The sequence below is a fragment of the Schistocerca piceifrons genome, chromosome 7, assembly GCF_021461385.2.
Source record: "Schistocerca piceifrons isolate TAMUIC-IGC-003096 chromosome 7, iqSchPice1.1, whole genome shotgun sequence".
Taxonomy (NCBI): Eukaryota; Metazoa; Arthropoda; class Insecta; order Orthoptera; family Acrididae; genus Schistocerca; species Schistocerca piceifrons.
Window position 1 is genome coordinate 154,817,995 of NC_060144.1, and position 20,566 is coordinate 154,838,560.

Genomic DNA, 20,566 nt, shown 5'->3' on the forward strand with positions numbered 1-20,566 from the left:
CGTTGTGCAACAGATAAATATGGCCAAGTTATTTATTTAATATTTATTCAACTATCATAAATATGCAGATCCGGCAAGTCTGTTCATCTAAACATCAGGGGTTTTTCTTTCATGTACATCCAGGTACCGTCTTCCCACCTTCCATGTTAATAGATGCTGTCAGGTTCATGAACATCTATTTTTATCTATTATTACTTTTATGTTGTAATTTCATGTACTGACACGTTCCATGACCTTGGAGATTCCTTCCTCAATTTGGTCCTACGGAACTTGGCGTAAAAAACAGATACCTCATTTTTATGGACACGTTTATCACAATCGCCGATCCCCAACCAGGTCTTTCACCGACAGATGCCCTTCACAGCTACAGGGGCAGAATGAGTCAATATTTCTGCCGGAGACTTCCAACGATTTGTTCATTCCGTGCCACGCCGAGTTGCTGCACTACGCCGTGCAAGAGGAGGTGCGATATGACATTAGGTGGTGTCCCGTGAATTCTGTCTCCTCACTGTAATCTCCCACAGCTGCTGTGGAGTCACTTGCTCCGATGCCGTGACGGTGTGGGCCGATGTGCTGTCCCTCTATGCCGAGGCTTTGTGCGCAGCTGCTTGTAGACACACTGCTGCGAGGTGTCCGCTTGTTGCATACCCAGCAGCTCGCTGCATGGGGTGGGCAGCTACTGCTGGAATATTGGTTGCTTCAGTCAGGGTACGACTGCGGTCTCTTCAGCTTGCGTGAAGTATGTCGCAACACCAAAGAGTGACGGCGTTTCTAACTCACCTAGTTAACATATAGGAAAAATCATTCGACACTGAGGGGGGACCAGAATGATCGACATATTCAAGTCTCTCGAGACTCCGTCGATCTAGACGCCTGTGAACTGGAATGAGACTCAGACACAGAAAAAGAAGGTGATGAGTGAAATGCCGGAATGGTTCCTTTGAAAGGGCACGGCCGAGTCGCTTCCCCATTCACTGGTCTTTGCGCCAATGGCCTGGATTAAATTCCATACCTCTCAGCAGTGTCCCACGAAATGAGGCCATGTGGAGCTGCTGGTGCTGATCTGTCCACTGAATGGGGACGTAAAGTCCGGCAGCCCCCTTGGTGCTGATTGACTGGAGTAGACTAAGCGTCTCTCTTCTGTCCTCATCATCCAACACAAACATGAAGCCACACTATACACATACACTGTACAGTAGCCTACACTAACGAGATACACTTAACACACAACTTTCACACTTCACGACCTAAAGGTGCTTGTGGGCGTAAAGAATAGGAAACATCCCCAAGATTTGCGATCTTTTACAGACATGGCGGGACATGCTCCTGAAGGATGCAGATGGTTTCACCTACTGGCACGTTCGTAAACAGTGATTTCACGTCAAAGCTGACCATGATGTCCGTAGGTAAAATTGTTTCTCCCTTTAGGCGTTCTATAAAGTGTGTAGAGTTCTTCACATAGTTTGCAGGCTAGGTACTTTGCCAAGTTGTAAGTAGGTGAATTGATCCCATTCACTATTGGCCTCAAAGGGCAACTTTCCTTATGTATCTTTGGAACACCATAAATTCTAGGAGAGACTGGTACTCTGGGAATAAGACCCTTGGCTGTGTCTTACAAGGTAGAATGCGAATGTGGAGAGGCATACATCGGCGAGACTGGTAGGCCAATAGCAACGCGCATTCGAGAGCACGAGCGTTACATTCGTCTAGGGCAACGCAATAAATCCTCAGTGGCAGAACATCACCATGACTGCGGAAAAGAAATAAAATTCAGCGAAGCCTGTGTGTTGGCCAAGCAGCCAATTATGACGAAACGCAAAATCAGAGAGGCCATCGAAATACTCAAACACCCTAACAACATGAACAGGGAGGATAGACTCAGGCTTGTCCCATCTTGGCTGCCAGCAATCAGAACCCAACAGACCGCACTGTCAACACGAGCCACGAGCACTACCGGCGAGTAACTGCCGCCGCTCGGCCGACGTCCAGCAGTTGGTAAACAGCAGCAAACTTCTCATCCGACTATGGCCACCAATCATGGCACGTAACACAAGAGCCAATGGACAACAGAGGTCACGTTCTCCCTCCACCGCAATAACCTATTAAAATAAAGTTCCCTCTCCTTCTTCTTTAAGTGACCAATAAACTAATTACCTTTTTAAAATTATGACGTAATGGCAGGCGCAGTGAACACTAACAACAAAATATAAAGGACACTGCATAACTAGAACGCACCATTAGACCCAGAAGAAGGCCGCTGCAATCGTGGCCGAAACGTTGGCTTTTCTATAGCAGCAGTAGTTTTTTACATTATGACGCGGTACCAAACCCAGAAAACTTTTATGTCGACATCCTTATTTCATCTACATCTACATCCATACTCAGCAAGCCACCAGATGGTGTGTGGCGGAGGGTATCTTGAGTACCTCTATCGGTTCTCCCTTCTATTCCAGTCTCGTATTGTTCGTGGAGAGAGGGATTGTTGGTATGCCTCTGTGTGGGCTCTAATCTCTCTGATTTTATCCTCATGGTCTCTTCGCGAGATATACGTAGGAGGGAGCAATATAATGCTTGACTCCTAGGTGAAGGTATGTTCTCGAAACTTCAGTAAAAGCTCGTACCGAGCTACTGAGCGTCTCGCCTACAGAGTCTTCCACTGGAGTTTATCTATCATCTCCGTAACGCTTTCGCGATTACTAAATGTTCCTGTAACGAAGCGCGCTGATCTCCGTTGGATCTTCTCTATCTCTTCTATCAACCCTATCTGGTTCGAATCCCACACTGCTGAGCAGTATTCAGGCAGTGGGCGAACAAGCGTACTGTAACCTACTTCCTTTGTTTTCGGATTGCATTTCCTTAGGATTCTTCCAATGAATCTCAGTCTGGCATCTGCTTTACCGACGATCAACTTTATATGATCATTACATCTTAAATCACTCCTAATGCGTACTCCCAGATAATTTATGGAATTAACTGCTTCCAGTTGCTGACCTGCTATATTGTAGCTAAATGATAAGGGATCTTTCTTTCTATGTATTCGCAGCACATTAAACTTGTCTACATTGAGATTCAATTGCCATTCCCTGCACCATGCGTCAATTCGCTGCAGATCCCCCTGTATTTCAGTACAACCTCTCGATATACCACAGCATCATCCGCAAAAAGCCTCAGAGAACTTCCGATGTCATCCACAAGGTCATTTATGTATATTGCGAATAGCAACGGTCTTACGACACTCCCCTGCGGCACACCTGAAATCACTCTTACTTCGGAAGACTTCTCTCCATTGAGAATGACATGCTGCGTTCTGTTATCTAGGAACTCTTCAATCCAATCACACAATTGGTCTGATAGTCCATATGCTCTTACTTTGTTCATTAAACGAATGTGGGGAACTGTGTCGAACGCCTTGCGGAAGTCAAGAAACACGGCATCTACCTGGGAACCCGTGTCTATGGCCCTCTGAATCTCGTGGACGAATAGCGCGAGCTGGGTTTCACACGACCGTCTTTTTCGAAACCCATGCTGATTCCTACAGAGTAGATTTCTAGTCTCCAGAAAAGTCATTATACTCGAACATAATACGTGTTCCAAAATTCTACAACCGATCAACGTTAGAGATATAGGTCTACAGTTCCGCACATCTGTTCGACGTCCCTTCTTGAAAGCAGGGGTGACCCATGCTCTTTTCCAATCATTTGGAAGGCTACGCTCTTCTAGAGACCTACGGTACACCGCTGCAAGAAGGGGGGCAAGTTCCTTCGCATACTCTGTGTAAAATCGAACTGGTATCCCATCAGGACCAGCGGCCTTTCCTCTTTTCAGTGATTTTAATTGTTTCTCTATCCCTCTGTCGTCTATTTCGATATCTACCATTTTGTCATCTGTGCGACAATCTAGAGAAGGAACTACAGTGCAGTCTTCCTCTGTGAAACAGCTTTGGAAAAAGACATTTAGTATTTCGGCTTTTAGTCTGTCATCCTCTGTTTCAGTACCATTTTGGTCACAGAGTATCTGGACATTCTGTCTTGATCCACCTACCAATTTGACATAAGACCAAAATTTCTTAGGATTTTCTGCCAAGTCAGTACATAGAACTTTACTTTCGAATTCATTGAACGCCTCTCGCATAGCCCTCCTCACACTGCATTTCACTTCGCGTAATTTTTGTTTGTCTGCAAGGCTTTGGCTATGTTTATGTTTGCTGTGAAGTTCCCTTTGCTTCCGCAGCAGTTTCCTTGCTGTGCCATGTGGCTCTTTTCCATCTCTTACGATCTTGCTTGGCACATACTCATCTAACGCATATTGTACGATGGTTTTTAACTTTGTCCACTGATCCTCAACACTATCAGTACTTGAGACAAAACTTTTATGTTGAGCCGTCAGGTACTCTGGAATCTGCTTTTTGTCAGTTTTGCTAAACAGAAAAACCTTCCTACCTTTTTTACTATTTCTATTTACGGCTGAAAGCATCGATGCAGTAACCGCTTTATGATCGCTGATTCCCTGTTCTGCGTTAACTGTTTCAAATAGTTCGGGTCTGTTTGTCACCAGAAAGTCTAACATGTTATCGCCACGAGTCGGTTCTCTGTTTAACTGCAGTGAAATGTTTTTAAGTGCTTCAGATAAAGCACTTAAAAAAATTTCACTGGATTCTTTGTCCCTGCCACCCGTTATGAACGTTTGAGTCTCCCAGTCTATATCCGGCAAATTAAAATCTCCACCCAGATCTATAACATGCTGGGGAAATCTACTCGAAATATTTTCCAAATTATCCTTCAGGTGCTCAGCCACAACAGCTGCTGAGCCAGGGGGCCTATAGAGACATCCAATTACCATGTATGAGCCTGCTTTAACCGTGACCTTCACCCAAATTATTTCACATTTCGGATCTCCGTCAATTTCCTTCGATACTATTGCACTTCTTATCGCTATAAACACGCCTCCCCCTTCACTGTCCAGCCTGTCTCTGCGGTATACATTTCAAACTGAGTTTAGAATTTCGTTACTGTTTACATCTGGTTTCAGCCAACTTTCTGTCCCTAGTGCTATGTGGGCATTGTGACTGTTTATTAATGAGAGCAGTTCTGGGACCTTTCTATAGACGCTCCTGCAGTTTACTTTTAGCACATTAATATTGTTATTCCCGGTTGCAGTTTGCCTACTCCTACCTTGCCGCGTCTCAGGAGGCGTTTTGTCGGGCCTAGGGAGGGAATTATCTAACCTAAAAAAACCACATGTGCACTCCACGCGTACTCCGCTATCCTTGTAGCCGCTTCCTGCGTGTAGTGCACGCCTGATCTATTCAGGGGGACCCTACATTTCTCCACCCGATAGCGGAGGTCGAGAAATTTGTACCCCAGATTTCCGCAGAATCGTCTGAGCCTCTGGTTTAAACCTTCCACTCGGCTCCAAACCAGAGGACCGCGATCGGTTCTGGGAACGATACTACAAATAGTTAGCTCAGATTCCACCCCACGAGCGAGACTTTCCGCCTTCACCAACTCCGCCAACTGAGGATGACCTCTGAACCCAGACGGCAGGAGTCATTGGTGCCGACATGAGCAACAATTTGCAGTCGGGTGCACCCAGTGCTCTCTATCGCCGCCGGCAGGGCCTCCTCCACATCTCGGATGGAGCCCCCGGCAAGCAGACAGAGTGAACACTGGCCTTCTTCCCCGACCTTTCCGCTATTTCCCTAAGGGCCTCCATCACCCGCCTAACGTTGGAGCTCCCAATCACTAATAAACCCCTCCCGCCGTGTGCCTGCTCGGACCTTGCAGAAGGAGCGGCCACATGTCCATTCACAGGCAGAGCGGGCGATGCCACACGGCTAGCCTCCACATTGACCCTCCGCCTCGTGCGCCGCGAACGCAGCTCAACCCGCCACTCCCCTTGGGGAGAGGGTGGCCCAACCGTGCCCGGTACCCGCGAAGATGTCTCGACAGCAGGGACAGTGGGTGAAGCATGTAACACCTGGGGTGTACCATTTATAGTATTAACAAGGTTTTTATCAGCATCATTTAGTCTTAAAAGATATGAAGGTCAGTTTTGCACTAAGGTGACAAAAGTCATGGAATAGTGATGTGCACATCTACGGATGGTGGTAGTACGGCGTGCACTAGATATAAAAGGGCAGTGCACTGACGGAGTTGTCATTTGGACTTAGGTGACTCAAGTGAAAGGCTCCCGACGTGATTATAGATCCACGACAGGAGTTAAGACAATGTGGACGCGGAATGGTACATGGAGGTAAACGCATGGGACATTTCAACATTCCGAGATCCACAGTGTCAAAAGTGTACCGTGAATACCAAATCTCACGCCTTACCCCTCACCAAGGACAACGCAGTGGCCGATGGCCTCGACTTAACGACCGAGACTAGCGGCGTTTGTTTACAGCTGTCCGTGCTAACAGACAAGCGACACTGCCTGAAATAACAGCAGAAATCAATGTGGGGCATACTACGAACGTACCCGTTAGCAGCGTGTGGCGAAATTCAGCATTGATGCGCTATGGCAGCAGAAGACCGAAGCGAATGCCTTTGCTTACAGCACTACCAGGACTGCATCACCTATAGCGCCTCTTCTGGGCTCGTGACCATATCGGCTGGACACTATGCGACTGGAAAACCGTCGCCTGGTCAGATGAGTCCGGATTTCAGGTGATAAGTGCTGAGCTGTCAACAAGCCACGTACAAGCTCGTGGTGACTCCATAATGGTGTGGGATGTGTTTACATGGAACAGACTGGGTCCTCCGGACGTTTGGCTACGTGGAGACCATTTGCAGCCAGTCATAGACATCAGGCTACCAAACAAGGAAGGAATTTTTATGAACGACAATGCTACATGTCACTGGACCACAAATGTGCGCAATTGAGTTGAAGAACACTCTGGACAATTCGAGCGAATGTTTTGGCCACCTATATCGCCTGACATGAGTCCGATGGAACATTTGTGGAACATAATCGAGGGGTCAGTTCCTGTCCAAAATCTTAGACCGTCAACACTTTCTCTATTATGGACGCAATAGAGGCAGCGTGGTTTAATATTTCTGCAGAGTATTTCCAGCGACTCGTTGAGTCCTTTACACGTCTAGTTGCCGCATTATATCGGACAAAAGGAGGCCCGGTACTACACTCATGCTCACAAATTAAGGATAATACTGATACATGGAGAAACAACGCTCTGGTGGGCGGTTTGCGCGTTTAAATCACCTCGGGGTATGACCATGCGGTGCATATGACCTGCGGTCGTCGCACGGTGGCGCTCGCAGCAGTCCACATACGCAGAGGTGTGTTGGTCCATGTCAGACTACGGTGCAGCGAGTAAGTATACAGACGTTTTCAGACGTGCTAATGGTGACTGTGTGTTGAAAATGGCTCAAAGAACACATATTGATGACATTATGAGGGGTAGATTACTAGGACGACTGAGGCTGGTCAAACATAGCAGGTGGTAGCACGGGCCCTCCGTGTGCCACAAAGTGTGATCTCAAGATTATTGCAACGATGCCAGCACACAGGAAACGTGTCCAGGCGCTACAGTATGGGACGTCCACAGTGTACAACACCACAAGAAGACCGATATCTCACCACCAGTGCCCGCAGACGGCCACAGAGTACTGCTGGTAGCCTTGCTCGGGTCCTTACCCCAGCCACTGGAACAGTTGTTTACAGAAACACAGACTACAGACGACTGAACAGACATGATTTATTCGCCCGTAGACCTGCAAGGTGCATTCCACTGATCCCTGGTCACAGGAGAGCCCATAAAGCCTCGTGTCAAGAACACAGTACATGGTCACTGGAACAGTGGTCGCGGGTTATGTTCACGGACGAGTCCAGGTATAGTCTGAACAGTGATTCTCGTCGAGTTTCATCTATAGTGAACCAGAAACCAGATACCAACCCTTTAAAGTCCTTGAAAAGGACCTGTATGGAGGTCATGGTTTGATGGTATGGGGTAGGACTATGATTGTTCCATATCTTTGACAGAGGAACTGTAACAGGTCAGGTGTATTGGGACGTCATTTTGCACCAGTATGTCCGCCTTTTCAGGTGTGCAGTGGGTCCCACCTTCCTCCTGATGGATGATAACGCACGGCCCCACGGAACTGCCATCGTAGAGGAGTACCTTGAAACAGAAGATATCAGGCGAATGGAGTGGCCTACCTGTTCTCCAGACCCAAACCCCATCGACCACGTCTGGAATGCTCTCGGTCAATGTATCGCTGCACGTCTTCAAACCCCTAGGACACTTCAGGAGCTCGGACAGTCACTGGTGCAACAATGGGAGGCTATACCCCAGCAGCCGCTCGACCACCTGATCCAGAGTATGCCAACCCGTTGTGCGGCCTGTGTACGCGTGCATGGTGAACATATGCCATATTGATGTCGGGGTGCCGGCCGAAGTGGCCGTGCGGTTAAAGGCGCTGCAGCCTGGAACCGCAAGACCGCCACGGTCGCAGGTTCGAATCCTGCCTCGGGCATGGATGTTTGTGATGTCCTTAGGTTAGTTAGGTTTAACTAGTTCTAAGTTCTAGGGGACTAATGACCTCAGCAGTTGAGTCCCATAGTGCTCAGAGCCATTTGAACCATTTTTTGATGTCGGGGTACATGCGCAGGAAACAGTTGCGTTTTGTAGCACACGTGTTTCGGGACGATTTTCTCAACTTACCTCCAATACCATGGACTTACAGATCTGTGTCATGTGTGTTCCCTATATGCCTACGATATTAGCGCCAATTTTGTGTAGTGCCACGTTGTGTGGCACCACATTCTGCGATTATCCTTAATTTATGAGCTTGAGTGTGTATTAAGAGATATACCATGACTCTTGTTACCTCAGCGTATGCTACAGCCTGGCTGCAAGTGTGTCAGCTTTTTGCCCATCCTTGCCCACCTATGGACGCCAGCCTGGCACAGACGTAACCGATTTCTTCTGACACGAACTCCCGCTTGTCCACACCCAGATGGCGGTGAGGTGCACGCTCGCCTCGACTCTCACCGCCTGTTGTGCCTGTGTGCGTCTCTGGTATTCGTGACAGTGCAAGGAGCCTACTGCGCAAGGGTGGTCTCCATCGCGGCGGTCGTCACGGTGCAGCTGCCCTTCTCTGGGCTTAAGGGTGTTGAGCCCGCCGGCTACAGCGTCATCGTCGCCCCTGGCACGTCCACTGACGAGCATTTCAAGGCGGTAAGTCGCAGTTTCCTCAGCATATGCGTCGCTGCAAAACTGGTAAAAAGTACTGTACGTGTCAAACTATGGTCAATACACTCTTCTTTTACATGTGCTGCAACACCGCCTTTACTTCCCCTCACTTCTGTTCCATACGCGAATAGCGACTGTTGCCAACCATCCATATGAGCACTAATTTTTCTGACTTTCTTGGAGAGTTCATTTCACAAGATGTATGCAAAAGGAAGTAACACACTCTTCTTTTGCTGGTGCCTTGTCCCGCGGTTTCGCAGGGTCAGTATGGTTAGGACGGATTTGTCAAGGTTGATTTTAAGGGGTGGCCGTATGCCTTTCCTGCCCGCCTCCCCCCCCCCCCCCCCCCAGGACGGAATTAGTATACCCCAGCTGTCTGCATCCAGTGTAATCCATGTTCAGATGTCTGCGATTCGTGTAACTGAGGCGGAGCGTGGGGACCAGTCAGATATTCACTTAGCGGGATGTGTAAAACCGCCTAAAAACCACATCCAGGCTGTCTGGAACATTGGCCGACGTCGGTAATCCACCAGGCGTATTCGATCCGGGACCGGCGCGCCTGCCCGAGTCCAGGAAGCAGCGCATTAGCGCTCTCGGCTAACCTGGCTAGTTTTGAAAGGAAGTGACACAATGACGGAACGAAATCGAAACAAAAAGAGGGAGTTGTGCTACATAAATTAAAGTTGGTAGGCGTGTTTCTACATCTGAAAGATGATGTCTATTCAAGGTTCACACCAGTCGAATAAGAGTGGCTCTAGTGGCGTCACTGTGGGGATGTTCATTAGCTTCACTTTAAATACCCGATATGACGGTCGTGAATCGATGATAGTCAAGATCATCCTTCAGGCGGCAAAGACGCCAACACTTCAGTGACTCTGAAGGAGGTGGTGTAGCGGGGCTATGAGAAGCTGGATGTTCCTTCTGCGATATTGATGAAAGACGTGGCAGAAATGTAGCTATTGTATATGATTGCTGGCAGCGGAGATCAGGAGGATGTACGGTCGCTAAAAGGCCGGGCTCCAGGAGGCCACGTGGCACTAGCGAGAGCTTCAAATGGCTCTGAACACTATGCGACTTAACTTCTCAGGTCATCAGTCCCCTAGAACTTAGAACTGCTTAAAGCTAACTATCCTAAGGACATCACACACATCTAAGCCCGAGGCAGAATTCGAACCTGCGACCGTAGCGGTCATGCGGTTCCACACTGAAGCGCCTAGAACCGCTCGGCCACATGCCACATGGGGCGGCGGACTTCACACACATCCATGCCCGAGGCAGGCCTGCAGCCCAACCTGTCTGCGTGCTAGACACACTAGACTACACCTCCAGTAATAGTCTCGGATGCGATTTCGTATGTACTCTCGTGGCTCACCACCCACCCTCACTATAAATTTATACGTAAATCTGATGATTTGACCTGTTGCGACGCTATTCATGAACAGCATTCTAAGGAGTGTTTTCCAACAGGATAACGTTCGTCCACGTACCGCTCTTGTAACCGCTGTTGTTACTCTACAGTGTGTCGACATGCTGGCTTGGCCAGTTCGAAAACCTGTATTGACCGATTAAGTGCAACAGCATGGACCTCCACCCAACAAACTGACATTGGGCACCTGTGCCATATAATGCATCCACGTTGCACGATTGCTCTCAATATTCTGGCGGTTACACCTGTTATTAATGTACCACTGTTCCATGGCTTATCTCGAGCTTACATTAATCTGCGAGCTTGCAATGTTCATCATTTCAGTATGTTACCTAAAAAAACCTATTCCTGAACATTCATTACTCTACATTAATTATTTTTTGGCGTCCGATTTTTTCCCACCAGTGAATATTTCCTTGCGCTTCTTGGACTGTACGCTCTCGGAGGTTTGATAGTGAACGTTTCTGTAAAGTAAAGCACCTTGTATGATCTACTATTTACTTTTTTCGATCATCTGTGCCTCCCCTATTACTCTTGCTTAATGTCTTTAGCTTAAGAGGAATACTTAGTCACTTCAACGACCGTTTTCTAAGTCACTTCCTTAAGTGAATAAATTTCGTTTGCTTGAGGTCACCTTGCGAAATCGCGCAGCGGTTGACACACTGGGGCAGCATTCGGGAGGACGGCGGTTCAAACCCGCATACGACCATCCAGATTTAGGTTTTCTGTGATTTCCCTAAATCGCTTCAGAGAAATGCCGGGATGGTTCCTTTGAAAGGGGACGGCAGATTTCCTTCACCATCCTTGAAATAATTCGAGCTTGCGCCCTGTCTCTAATGACCTTAATATCGACGGGACGTTAATTCTTAATCTTCCTTCCTTCCTTCCTTCCTCCTTGGCGTACACCCGGAATCTGCTTATTGTATAACTTGGTTTATGTGACAGGGTAATACTGGGTGTTACCCAACTGAGACTTGCGGTGTTACGATTGTTTAACTACCAAAGGCGATTTCGAGTTTTAGATCGACCGTGTTTTATGACCCACATAGAAATTTATCTGTGGTGGGAAACAAGTTTAGTACCTCAGTTCTGTATACTCTTTGCTTCCGTCCATGCTCGCTTCTGTTGAACATTTGCATCACTGGATCAGAAATTAATTTTAAAAAATATTGTTGTAGGTTCTGTTTATACCGCAACGAGAGAGAAAAGTTGATATGAGAATACGAGGGATTAAGACAGTGATTAACTTCTCAGTTTGAACTGTCGTCAAATAACTTGAATATTCCCCACACAGCAGCAAAGAGTATATAACTTCCAAAAAGTCACAGTAAAAAAAATATTTCGTTCATATAAAATATGCCCAAATTATTAAAAGAAACATCGTTTTTATGTAAATGATTTCCTCTGTTTTGTCAGTTTGTAAAAGATGAATTATATCACTTGATGAAAATAATCATCGTCATACGTTGCATCATTCTCAGGTGTTATTTAAATGCATCTGTAAGTTGTGAGTAACAAACTTTTTGAAACTTCCTGGCAGATTAAAACTGTGTGCCCGACCGAGACTCGAACTCGGGGCCTTTGCCCTTCGCGGGCAAGTGCTCTACCAACTTTTTTTTTTTTTTTTTTTTTTTTTTTTTTTTTAATCTCATTTTGTTCGCTTTTGTTCGTTGTATCTGCTCGGGGCGGACGTCGTAAGACATCCGTTTAAGTTCGTTGTTGATAGATTAACTCAGTTTTTTTTATTACAGAGGGCAGCTAACCCTCTGACCGAACACGCTGAGCTACCGTGCCGGCAGCCAACTGAGCTACCGAAGCAGTAATTACAATAAATCATTCCAAGAAAGACGCGTTTTTGTAGATTTCCGGTACGTGTGCATGAAATCTTGTGCTTCGGTAGCTCAGTTGGTAGAGCACTTGCCCGTGGAAGGCAAAGGTCCCGAGTTCGAGTCTCGGTCGGGCACACAGTTTTAATCTGCCAGGAAGTTTCATATCAGCGCACACTCCGCTGCAGAGTGAAAATCTCATTCTGGAAACAAACTTTTTTCATCTTGTGGCTCAGCAGCACAAAAACAATTGAACGAATTCAGGCAGCAGGAAAGAAGAAACTTGGTTTAACTTTCAGTAACAATGATCACTGATCACAGATTAGAGGGACAATATGCGAGTGGTTAATGCTCGTTTCACAACAATTTTCGCAAACGTGACGTCATTTTGACGTCACGTGCATTATCGATGACCGCATGAGCGGCTACCGACTTTGTGACAGTGAAGAATACGAGTATTATTGCACCTCCAGTCACTCGCAGCGATTTAAGCTGTTCCTACCTCGCCACACACTCGAAAGCCGGCGTATATGCGGAAATAAAGAGCCAAATATTTGTGAGGAGGAAAATTATTAATTTCATTGTTTCTCGTTTCAGCAGCAGCAATTTAAGATCTCCTATTAGGTTCCTGCCTAACCATATACTAGGAAATCGCTAAATATTTGTTTCATCCTTCGTTCTCAGATCAGACTGAATATAAATAACATCCAGTATTGCATAACATAGTTGTATTACATTTATAAAAAATTAACAGAACGTGTTAATAATGCTGACATGAAAAATATTGCATTGAACGGGATGAGAAACAAAAACTTTCGATTCCACCAACCAAACGCTATTTAACGCTGTGACTTAATTCCGGTCTTGGTTATCATATTCTGTCTTGAAGGCTTGTATCGTTGATATGCTATGAAGCGACATTTAATGATAATAGTGATGAGTTTGTGATAAATTTTTAATATTCTGTTACATTGAAACGGCATACTGCGTTACTGCAAATTATAAAACGAGTTTCATTCTTAATTTGTAAATTATTGACGGTAATAGCTCAGTCCTAAGAGAGCACTCTTATATAAAGACATTCATCGTCGATAAATCATTACGTCACATTTTGTTATGGCAGTAATTATAATAAATCATTCCAAGAAAGACGCGTTTTTGTAGATTTCCGGTACGTGTGCATGAAGTCTTGTGAGAGGTTCGCATCGAATGCTAACGAAAGTCGATAGCCGATCATGCGGTGGATATTATATGTGACATCGAAATGACCTCATGTTTGCGGGAATTGCTGTGAAACGAGCATTCCCCTAAAAAAGAGAAAAAATCACCATTGTTGTAGTCAAAAAGAATACATTCATACGGGGCGAAAATTATTTAAACCGACGAACTCTGGGAGGTGCACGAGAGACGAAGATTATCCTCCAACATGTTAATTACCTGTCACCTTTTTTTAATCCGGCAGACTCATGCAGTTGCGCATAACATGGAGACGAATCAGATGAATGTAAGAAACGTCATTCATGAGCAGTTGTCAATCCATTTCACTTAAAGCATGTGCACAAAGTGAAACCAGATAATTATCTATTCAGAGCACATTTTTTGCAGTGGTACCTGGAACAGTGTCATATGCGCTTCTACATTTCCTTCCTCTGTGCTGTTTATCGATGAAACAGCGTTCAGGTGTGATGGGGTCTTCAACAGTTACAATTCACATGTTTCGAGTGAGGTTAATCCACATGCAACATTTACTCACGATCGTCAGTTGCGGTTCTACGTGAATGTGTGGTCACATGTTGTGCGCGACTGTTTAAGTAGGCCATATCCCCTGCTTAGTCCATTAAATGACAGGCATTATTATAACTTCCTCGCCAGAGGATAAACAGGGTTTCTGGACGACGTGTTACACGCTACAAGATAGCGCATGTGGTTCCATTATGACGGGGCGCCGACACGTTTCAGACGTCCTGTGCGTCAGTTCTTGAACCGACAGTTTCAGATGGTTCAAATGCCTCTGAGCACTATGGGACTTAACACCTGAGGTCATCAGTCCCCTAGAACTTACAACTACTTAAACCTAACTAACCTAAGGACATCACACACATCCTTGCCCGAGGCAGTATTCGAACCTGTGACCGTATCGGTCGCGCGGTTCCAGACTGAAGCGCCTAGAACCTCTCGGCCACAGCCACCGGCAACAGTTGCAAGAACATTGGATTGGCAGTGGTAGTCCTGTAACTCGATTCCCTGATTTGACCTCTCTGGACGTTTTTGTACAACGAAAGATGTACAACTTTGTTTACGAAACCCCTGTTGAATTAGAAGCGGACCTTGTTGGCCAGATAGTAGCAACACCAGCAAAAATTAAGGATGTTCCTGCTTTCTTTGACCGTGTTAGACGGAACACGACCAATCGGTGTAACCTCTGCTTTACAAGTCAATGAGACATTCTTGAACCAGTACTGTAATTGAAGTAATTGTGTTGTGTTAATGTTGTTGTCTCTTGGTAATAAGGCATTAGAACTTGTGTTGCTTTTGACTCTCACAGAAAACACATTAGAAAAATTGTTATCATTGTCAGACTGTTTGTTAAAAAAACACTGACACAAAAAAATCGCAAAACCAAGAAGAAGTTGTTCAACATGCACGATAGTTGGTAGGCTTGTTTCTACATCTGAAAGATGATGTCTATTAAAATTACGCGCCAGTCGCATAACAGTGACGCTCTTACTGTCGCTATAAGAATGCAAATCAGGTATGCTTTAAATACAGACTCTAACGGTCGTGAGCGCTAGTTGCCTTTGCGATTGGACGTAGTGGGCTGATGTTAGTCAAGAATGCATTTATGGCGACAGAAACGCCATTATCAGCATCTCACTGAGTTTGAACGAGGCTGTCTAAGAGGGCGGCGACAAGCTGGATGTTCCTTCTGCGATACTGGAGAAAGACTTGGTAAGAATGAAGCCACTACACACGATTGCTGGCAGCGTTGGTCACAAGAACGTACGGTCGCAAGAAAACCGGGCTACGATAGCCACGCGGCACTACCAAGTGAGAAGACTATCGTGTTCGGTGACTGGCTCTGGTGCAGCGTACTGCATCTGCAGCAGCAATTTGAGCAGCAGTTGGCACCACGGTGACACTTCGACCTGTTACTAACCTTTTCTTCAAGGACACCTGCCATATAGCGTGTTTGCGAGTTCAGTGACGTGAAGCGACAGCCCATCGGAGGGCAGGATGGAGGCCTGCTGTGGTTTCTGCAGTAAGCTGGTTCTGCCTCAGTGCCAGTGATGGCCGTGTGTTATTCAGAAGGAGGCCACTTGAGGGCCTACAGCCAATCTACACTACTGCCCATTAAAACTAATACACCAAGAAGAAATGCAGATGATAAATGGGTATTCATTGGACGAATATATTATACTAGAACTGACATGTGATTACATTTTCAGGCAATTTGGGTGCATAGATCCTGAGAAATAAGTACCCAGAACAACCACCTCTGGCCGTAATAACGGCCTTGATACGCCTGGGCATTGAGTCAAACAGAGCTTGGATGGCGTACAGCTGCCCATGCAGCTTCAACACGATTTCAACACGATACCACAGGTCATCAAGAGTAGTGACTGGTGTATTGTGACGAGCCAGTAGCTCGGCCACCATCGACCACACGTTTTCAGTTGGTGAGAGATCTGGAGAATGTGCTGTCCAGGGCAGCAGTCGAAAATTTTCTTTATCCAGAAAGGCCCATACAGCACCTGCAACATGTGGTCGTGCATTATCCTGCTGAAATGTAGGGTTTCGCAGGGATCGAATGAAGGGTAGAGCCACGGGTCGTAACACATCTTAAATGTAACGTCCACTCTTCAAAGTTCCGTCAATGCGAACAAGAGGTGACCGAGACGTGTAACCAATGGCACCCCACACCATCACGCCGGGTGATACGCCAGTGTGGCGATGACTAATACACGCTTCCAATGTGCGTTCACCGCGATGTCCCCAAACACGAATGCGACCATCGTGATGCTGTAAACAAAACCTAGATTCAACAGAAAAAATGACGTTTTGCCATTCGTGCACCCAGGTTCGTCGTTGAGTACACCATAGCACGCGCTCCTGTCTGTGACGCAGCGTCAAGGGTAACCGCAGCCATGGTCTCCGAGCTGATAGTCCATGCTGCTGCAAACGTCGTCGAACTGTTCGTGCAGATGGTTTTTGTGTTGCAAACGTCCCTATCTGTTGACTCAGGGACCGTGGCTGTACGATGCGTTCCAGCCATGCGCATAAGATGCCTGTCATCTCGACTGCTAGTGATACGAGGCCGTTGGGATCCAGCACGGCGTTCCGTTTACCCTCCTGAACCCGCCGATTCCACATTCTGCTAACAGTCATTGGATCTCGACCAACGCGAGCAGCAATGTCGCGATACGATAAACCGCAATCGCGATAAGCTACAATCCGACCTTTATCAAAGTCGGAAACGTGATGGTACACATTTCTCCTCCTTACTCGAGGCATCACAACAACGTTTCACCAGGCAACGCCGGTCAACTGCTGTTTGTGTATGAGAAATAGGTTGGAAACTTTCCTCACGTCGGCACGCTGTAGGTGTCGCCACCGGCGCCAACCCTGTGTGAATGCTCTGAAAAGCTGTCGGTTACATTTCTCGTCTGTAGCACGTCATCTTCGTGGTGTAGCAATTTTAATGCCCAGTAGTGTATCAGCTTGCTAGACACACTGGACTACACCTGGAGCTATGGTCTGGGATGCTACTTCTTATGACAGAAGCGCTCTCGTGGCTATACCACGCACCGTGACTGCAAAATTGTGCGTCAATCAGATTATTCGGCCTGCTGCGCTGCCATTCATGAACAACATTCCAAGGAGAGTTTTCCAACAAGATAACGCTCGTCCACATACCGCTGTTGTAACCCAACACACACTGAAGAATGTCTACACGTTGCCTTGGCCTGCTCGATCACCAACGGACTATAACTTCATTGTCATCCACAAACAGCCTTAACCGTTCCTGTGTGCTGCCGACATGGCACTCTATCAAATGGTTCAAATGGCTCTGAGCACTATGGGACTTAACATCTGACATCATCAGTCCCCTAGAACTTAGAACTACTTAAACCTAACTAAACTAAGGACACCATCACATCCATGCCCGAGGCAGGATTCAAATCTGCGACGTAGCAGTCGCGCGATTCCTAACTGGAGCGTGTAGAACAGCTCGGCCACACCGGCCGGCGTCACTCTATCCCTCAAACTGACATCTGGCATCTGCACAACACAAATCATTGTAAGAGGTGCTGGAGCAAATATAATTTCGATGTATTGCTCACGCGCTGCCTGCGACAGAAAATATCTTTGCTGCAATACAGTCGCAGGTCAGAGCAGTATCGGCAATTGTTGCAATCGCTCGCTCCTACAGAGCAGTTCTAGTCTGTCGCTGGTACAGCGCAGTTCATAGCCATGTATTTGTAAGTTAAATTTTATTATTTTTACTGGCATGCGCGTAATTAAGTCACTTGTCTGAGATGTTAATATGAACTTGTTTCAATCTTTTTGTGATTCGTCAGCACCAGTTGACCCAGATTTGTAATATCCAATTTTTCATATAATGGATTGCATATCTTTATCAATAATGTAAAGGATCCAGAATGAGATTTTCACTCTGCAGCGGAGTGTGCGCTGATATGAAACTTCCTGGCAGATTAAAACTGTGTGCCCGACCGAGACTCGAACTCGGGACCTTTGCCTCCCGCGGGCAAGTGCTCTACCAACTGAGCTACCGAAGCACGACTCACGCCCCGTACTCGCAGCTTTAATTCTGCCAGTACCTCGTCTCCTACCTTCCAAACTTTACAGAAGCTCTCCTGCGAACCTTGCAGAACTAGCACTCCTGAAAGAAAGGATATTGCGGAGACATGGCTTAGCCACAGCCTGGGGGATGTTTCCAGAATGAGATTTTCACTCTGCGGCGGAGTGTGCGCTGATATGAAACTTCCTGGCAGATTAAAACTGTGTGCCCGACCGAGACTCGAACACGGCACCTTTGCCTTTCGTGGGCAAGTGCTCTACCAACTGAGCTACCGAAGCACGACTCACGCCCGGTACTCACAATTTTAATTCTGCCAGTACCTTGTCTCCTACCTTCCAAACTATACAGAAGCTCTCCTGCGAACCTTGCAGAACTAGCACTCCTGAAAGAAAGGATACTGCGGAGACATGGCTTAGCCACAGCCTGGGGGATGTTTCCAGAATGAGATTTTCACTCTGCGGCGGAGTGTGCGCTGATATGAAACTTCCTGGTACATTAAAACTGTGTGCCCGACCGAGACTCGAACTCGGCACCTTTGCCTTTCGCGGGCAAGTGCTCTACCAACTGCGCTACCGAATCACGACTTACGCCCGGTACTCACAGCTTTAATTCTGCCAGTACCTCGTCTCCTACCTTCCAAACTTTACAGAAGCTCTCCTGCGAACCAGGAGAGCTGTAAAGTCTGGAAGGTAGGAGACGAGGTACTGGCAGAATTAAAGCTGTGAGTACCGGGCGTGAGTCGTGCTTCGGTAGCTCAGTTGGTAGAGCACTTGCCCGCGAAAGGCAAAGGTCCCGAGTTCGCGTCTCGGTCGGGCACACAGTTTTAATCTGCCAGAAAGTTTCAATGTAAAGGATTTTCAGAATATAATTTTACCAAACTACAAAAACGAAAGGAATAATTTTGCCCTAAGTCATTACCAGTCCCGATTCAGTGATTTATTTAAATGGAAATGAGATGAGTGATTGGCGTCATTGGCCGGGAGACCCCTTGCAGGGCAGGTCCGGCCGCCTTGGTGCAGGTCTTATTACATTCGACGCCACATTGGGCGACCTGCGCGCCGGACGGGGATGAAATGATGATGAAGACAGCGCAACACCCAGTCCCTGAACGGAGAAAATCCCCAACCCAGCCGGGAATCGAACCCGGGCTCGTAGGACCGCAATCAGTCACGCTTGCTACTCAGCTATCGGGGCGGCCATCTATTTAAATTTGAATATTTCAGAAGTTTTTGCAAACCATAGTCATGTGTTCTTTAGCAATCAGGCGACCAGCTGTGCAGCTATGTCAATAAGCGAAGTCACTTTTTCTAATAATTCAGATCTCAGACAAATGTTGTCCAGTAATAGTAGACAGGCCAGCATTTGCACTAAGCTGTGCCATTTACGAGCAGATATATAGACAGCGTTATCCGGCGTCACTATCATGAGGTAAGAATTTTTCAGATTGATTTCACAGGGCTCTAGCGCAGCGCTGCTTACGTCAAAATGTGTCAGTTTTCATGAGTTAAGATATTAACAAAAAAAAAATTATCATTTTTTTATTATATACGGGAAGGTTACAGCACGTCTGCATGCTTGAATTCAACATTCTGGTGGTTACAGCTGTTATTATTGTACCAGCATTTCGCATTTACAATGGTTTATCTCACGCTTACATGAAACTGTGATCTTGTGTTTATCACTGAAATATGTTACCTGCTATCCGCGGACCTAACCGAATCAGGCGCGCCGCCGGCCGGTGTGGCCGTGCGGTTCTAGGCGCTTCAGTCTGGAACCACGCGAACGCTACGGTCACAGGTTCGAATCCTGCCTCGGGCATGTATGTGTGTGATGTCCTTAGGTTAGTTAGGTTTAAGTAGTTCTAAGCTCTAGGGTACTAATGACCTCAGATGTTACGTCCAATAGTGCTCAGAGCCATTTGAATGAATCAGGCGCGCCCTGCCGTCGCTCAGCCCGGCCACACATGCGTGGTGGTCGGCCTTAGCTTCACATCGCGGCCGCCAGAAGCTCATGGCGTTATCTCCGGCTAAAGAGGTCGCGCCATTCAATAGTTCTTGCCTGCATCTCCCTCTATGGCCACAAGATATAACGGGTGCACAGACCTGATGCCGCGGCCACTCGCTCTTGCTCGCTAGCTGTGTTAATATCGAAGTGTTATTGTATATATCTTATATGACAACCTTGGGCTTAGAATTTAGTTACGATTTCCTTGCACTGTGGATTTGTGAATTGTATTGTCAACTTAATTACGTAGCTACTTGCTATGAGAGCAATAGCCGGTG

The 20,566-nt window shown here is 46.7% G+C and overlaps 1 protein-coding gene and 1 non-coding gene across 2 annotated transcripts in view; both read left to right on the forward strand.

The window, feature by feature from the left end:
• The window catches only part of LOC124805522 (glutamate receptor ionotropic, kainate 5-like), a 169,548-nt gene that overhangs the window by 16,963 nt on the left and 132,019 nt on the right, over positions 1 to 20,566 (forward strand). Inside the window, exon 4 of the mRNA XM_047266088.1 lies at positions 8,976 to 9,196. Coding sequence (XP_047122044.1) covers positions 8,976 to 9,196 — 221 coding nt within the window. The remainder of the gene's footprint in view (positions 1 to 8,975; positions 9,197 to 20,566) is intronic.
• Positions 12,527 to 12,601, forward strand: Trnap-ugg. The gene has a single exon. It is a non-coding gene; the product is annotated as a tRNA-Pro (tRNA).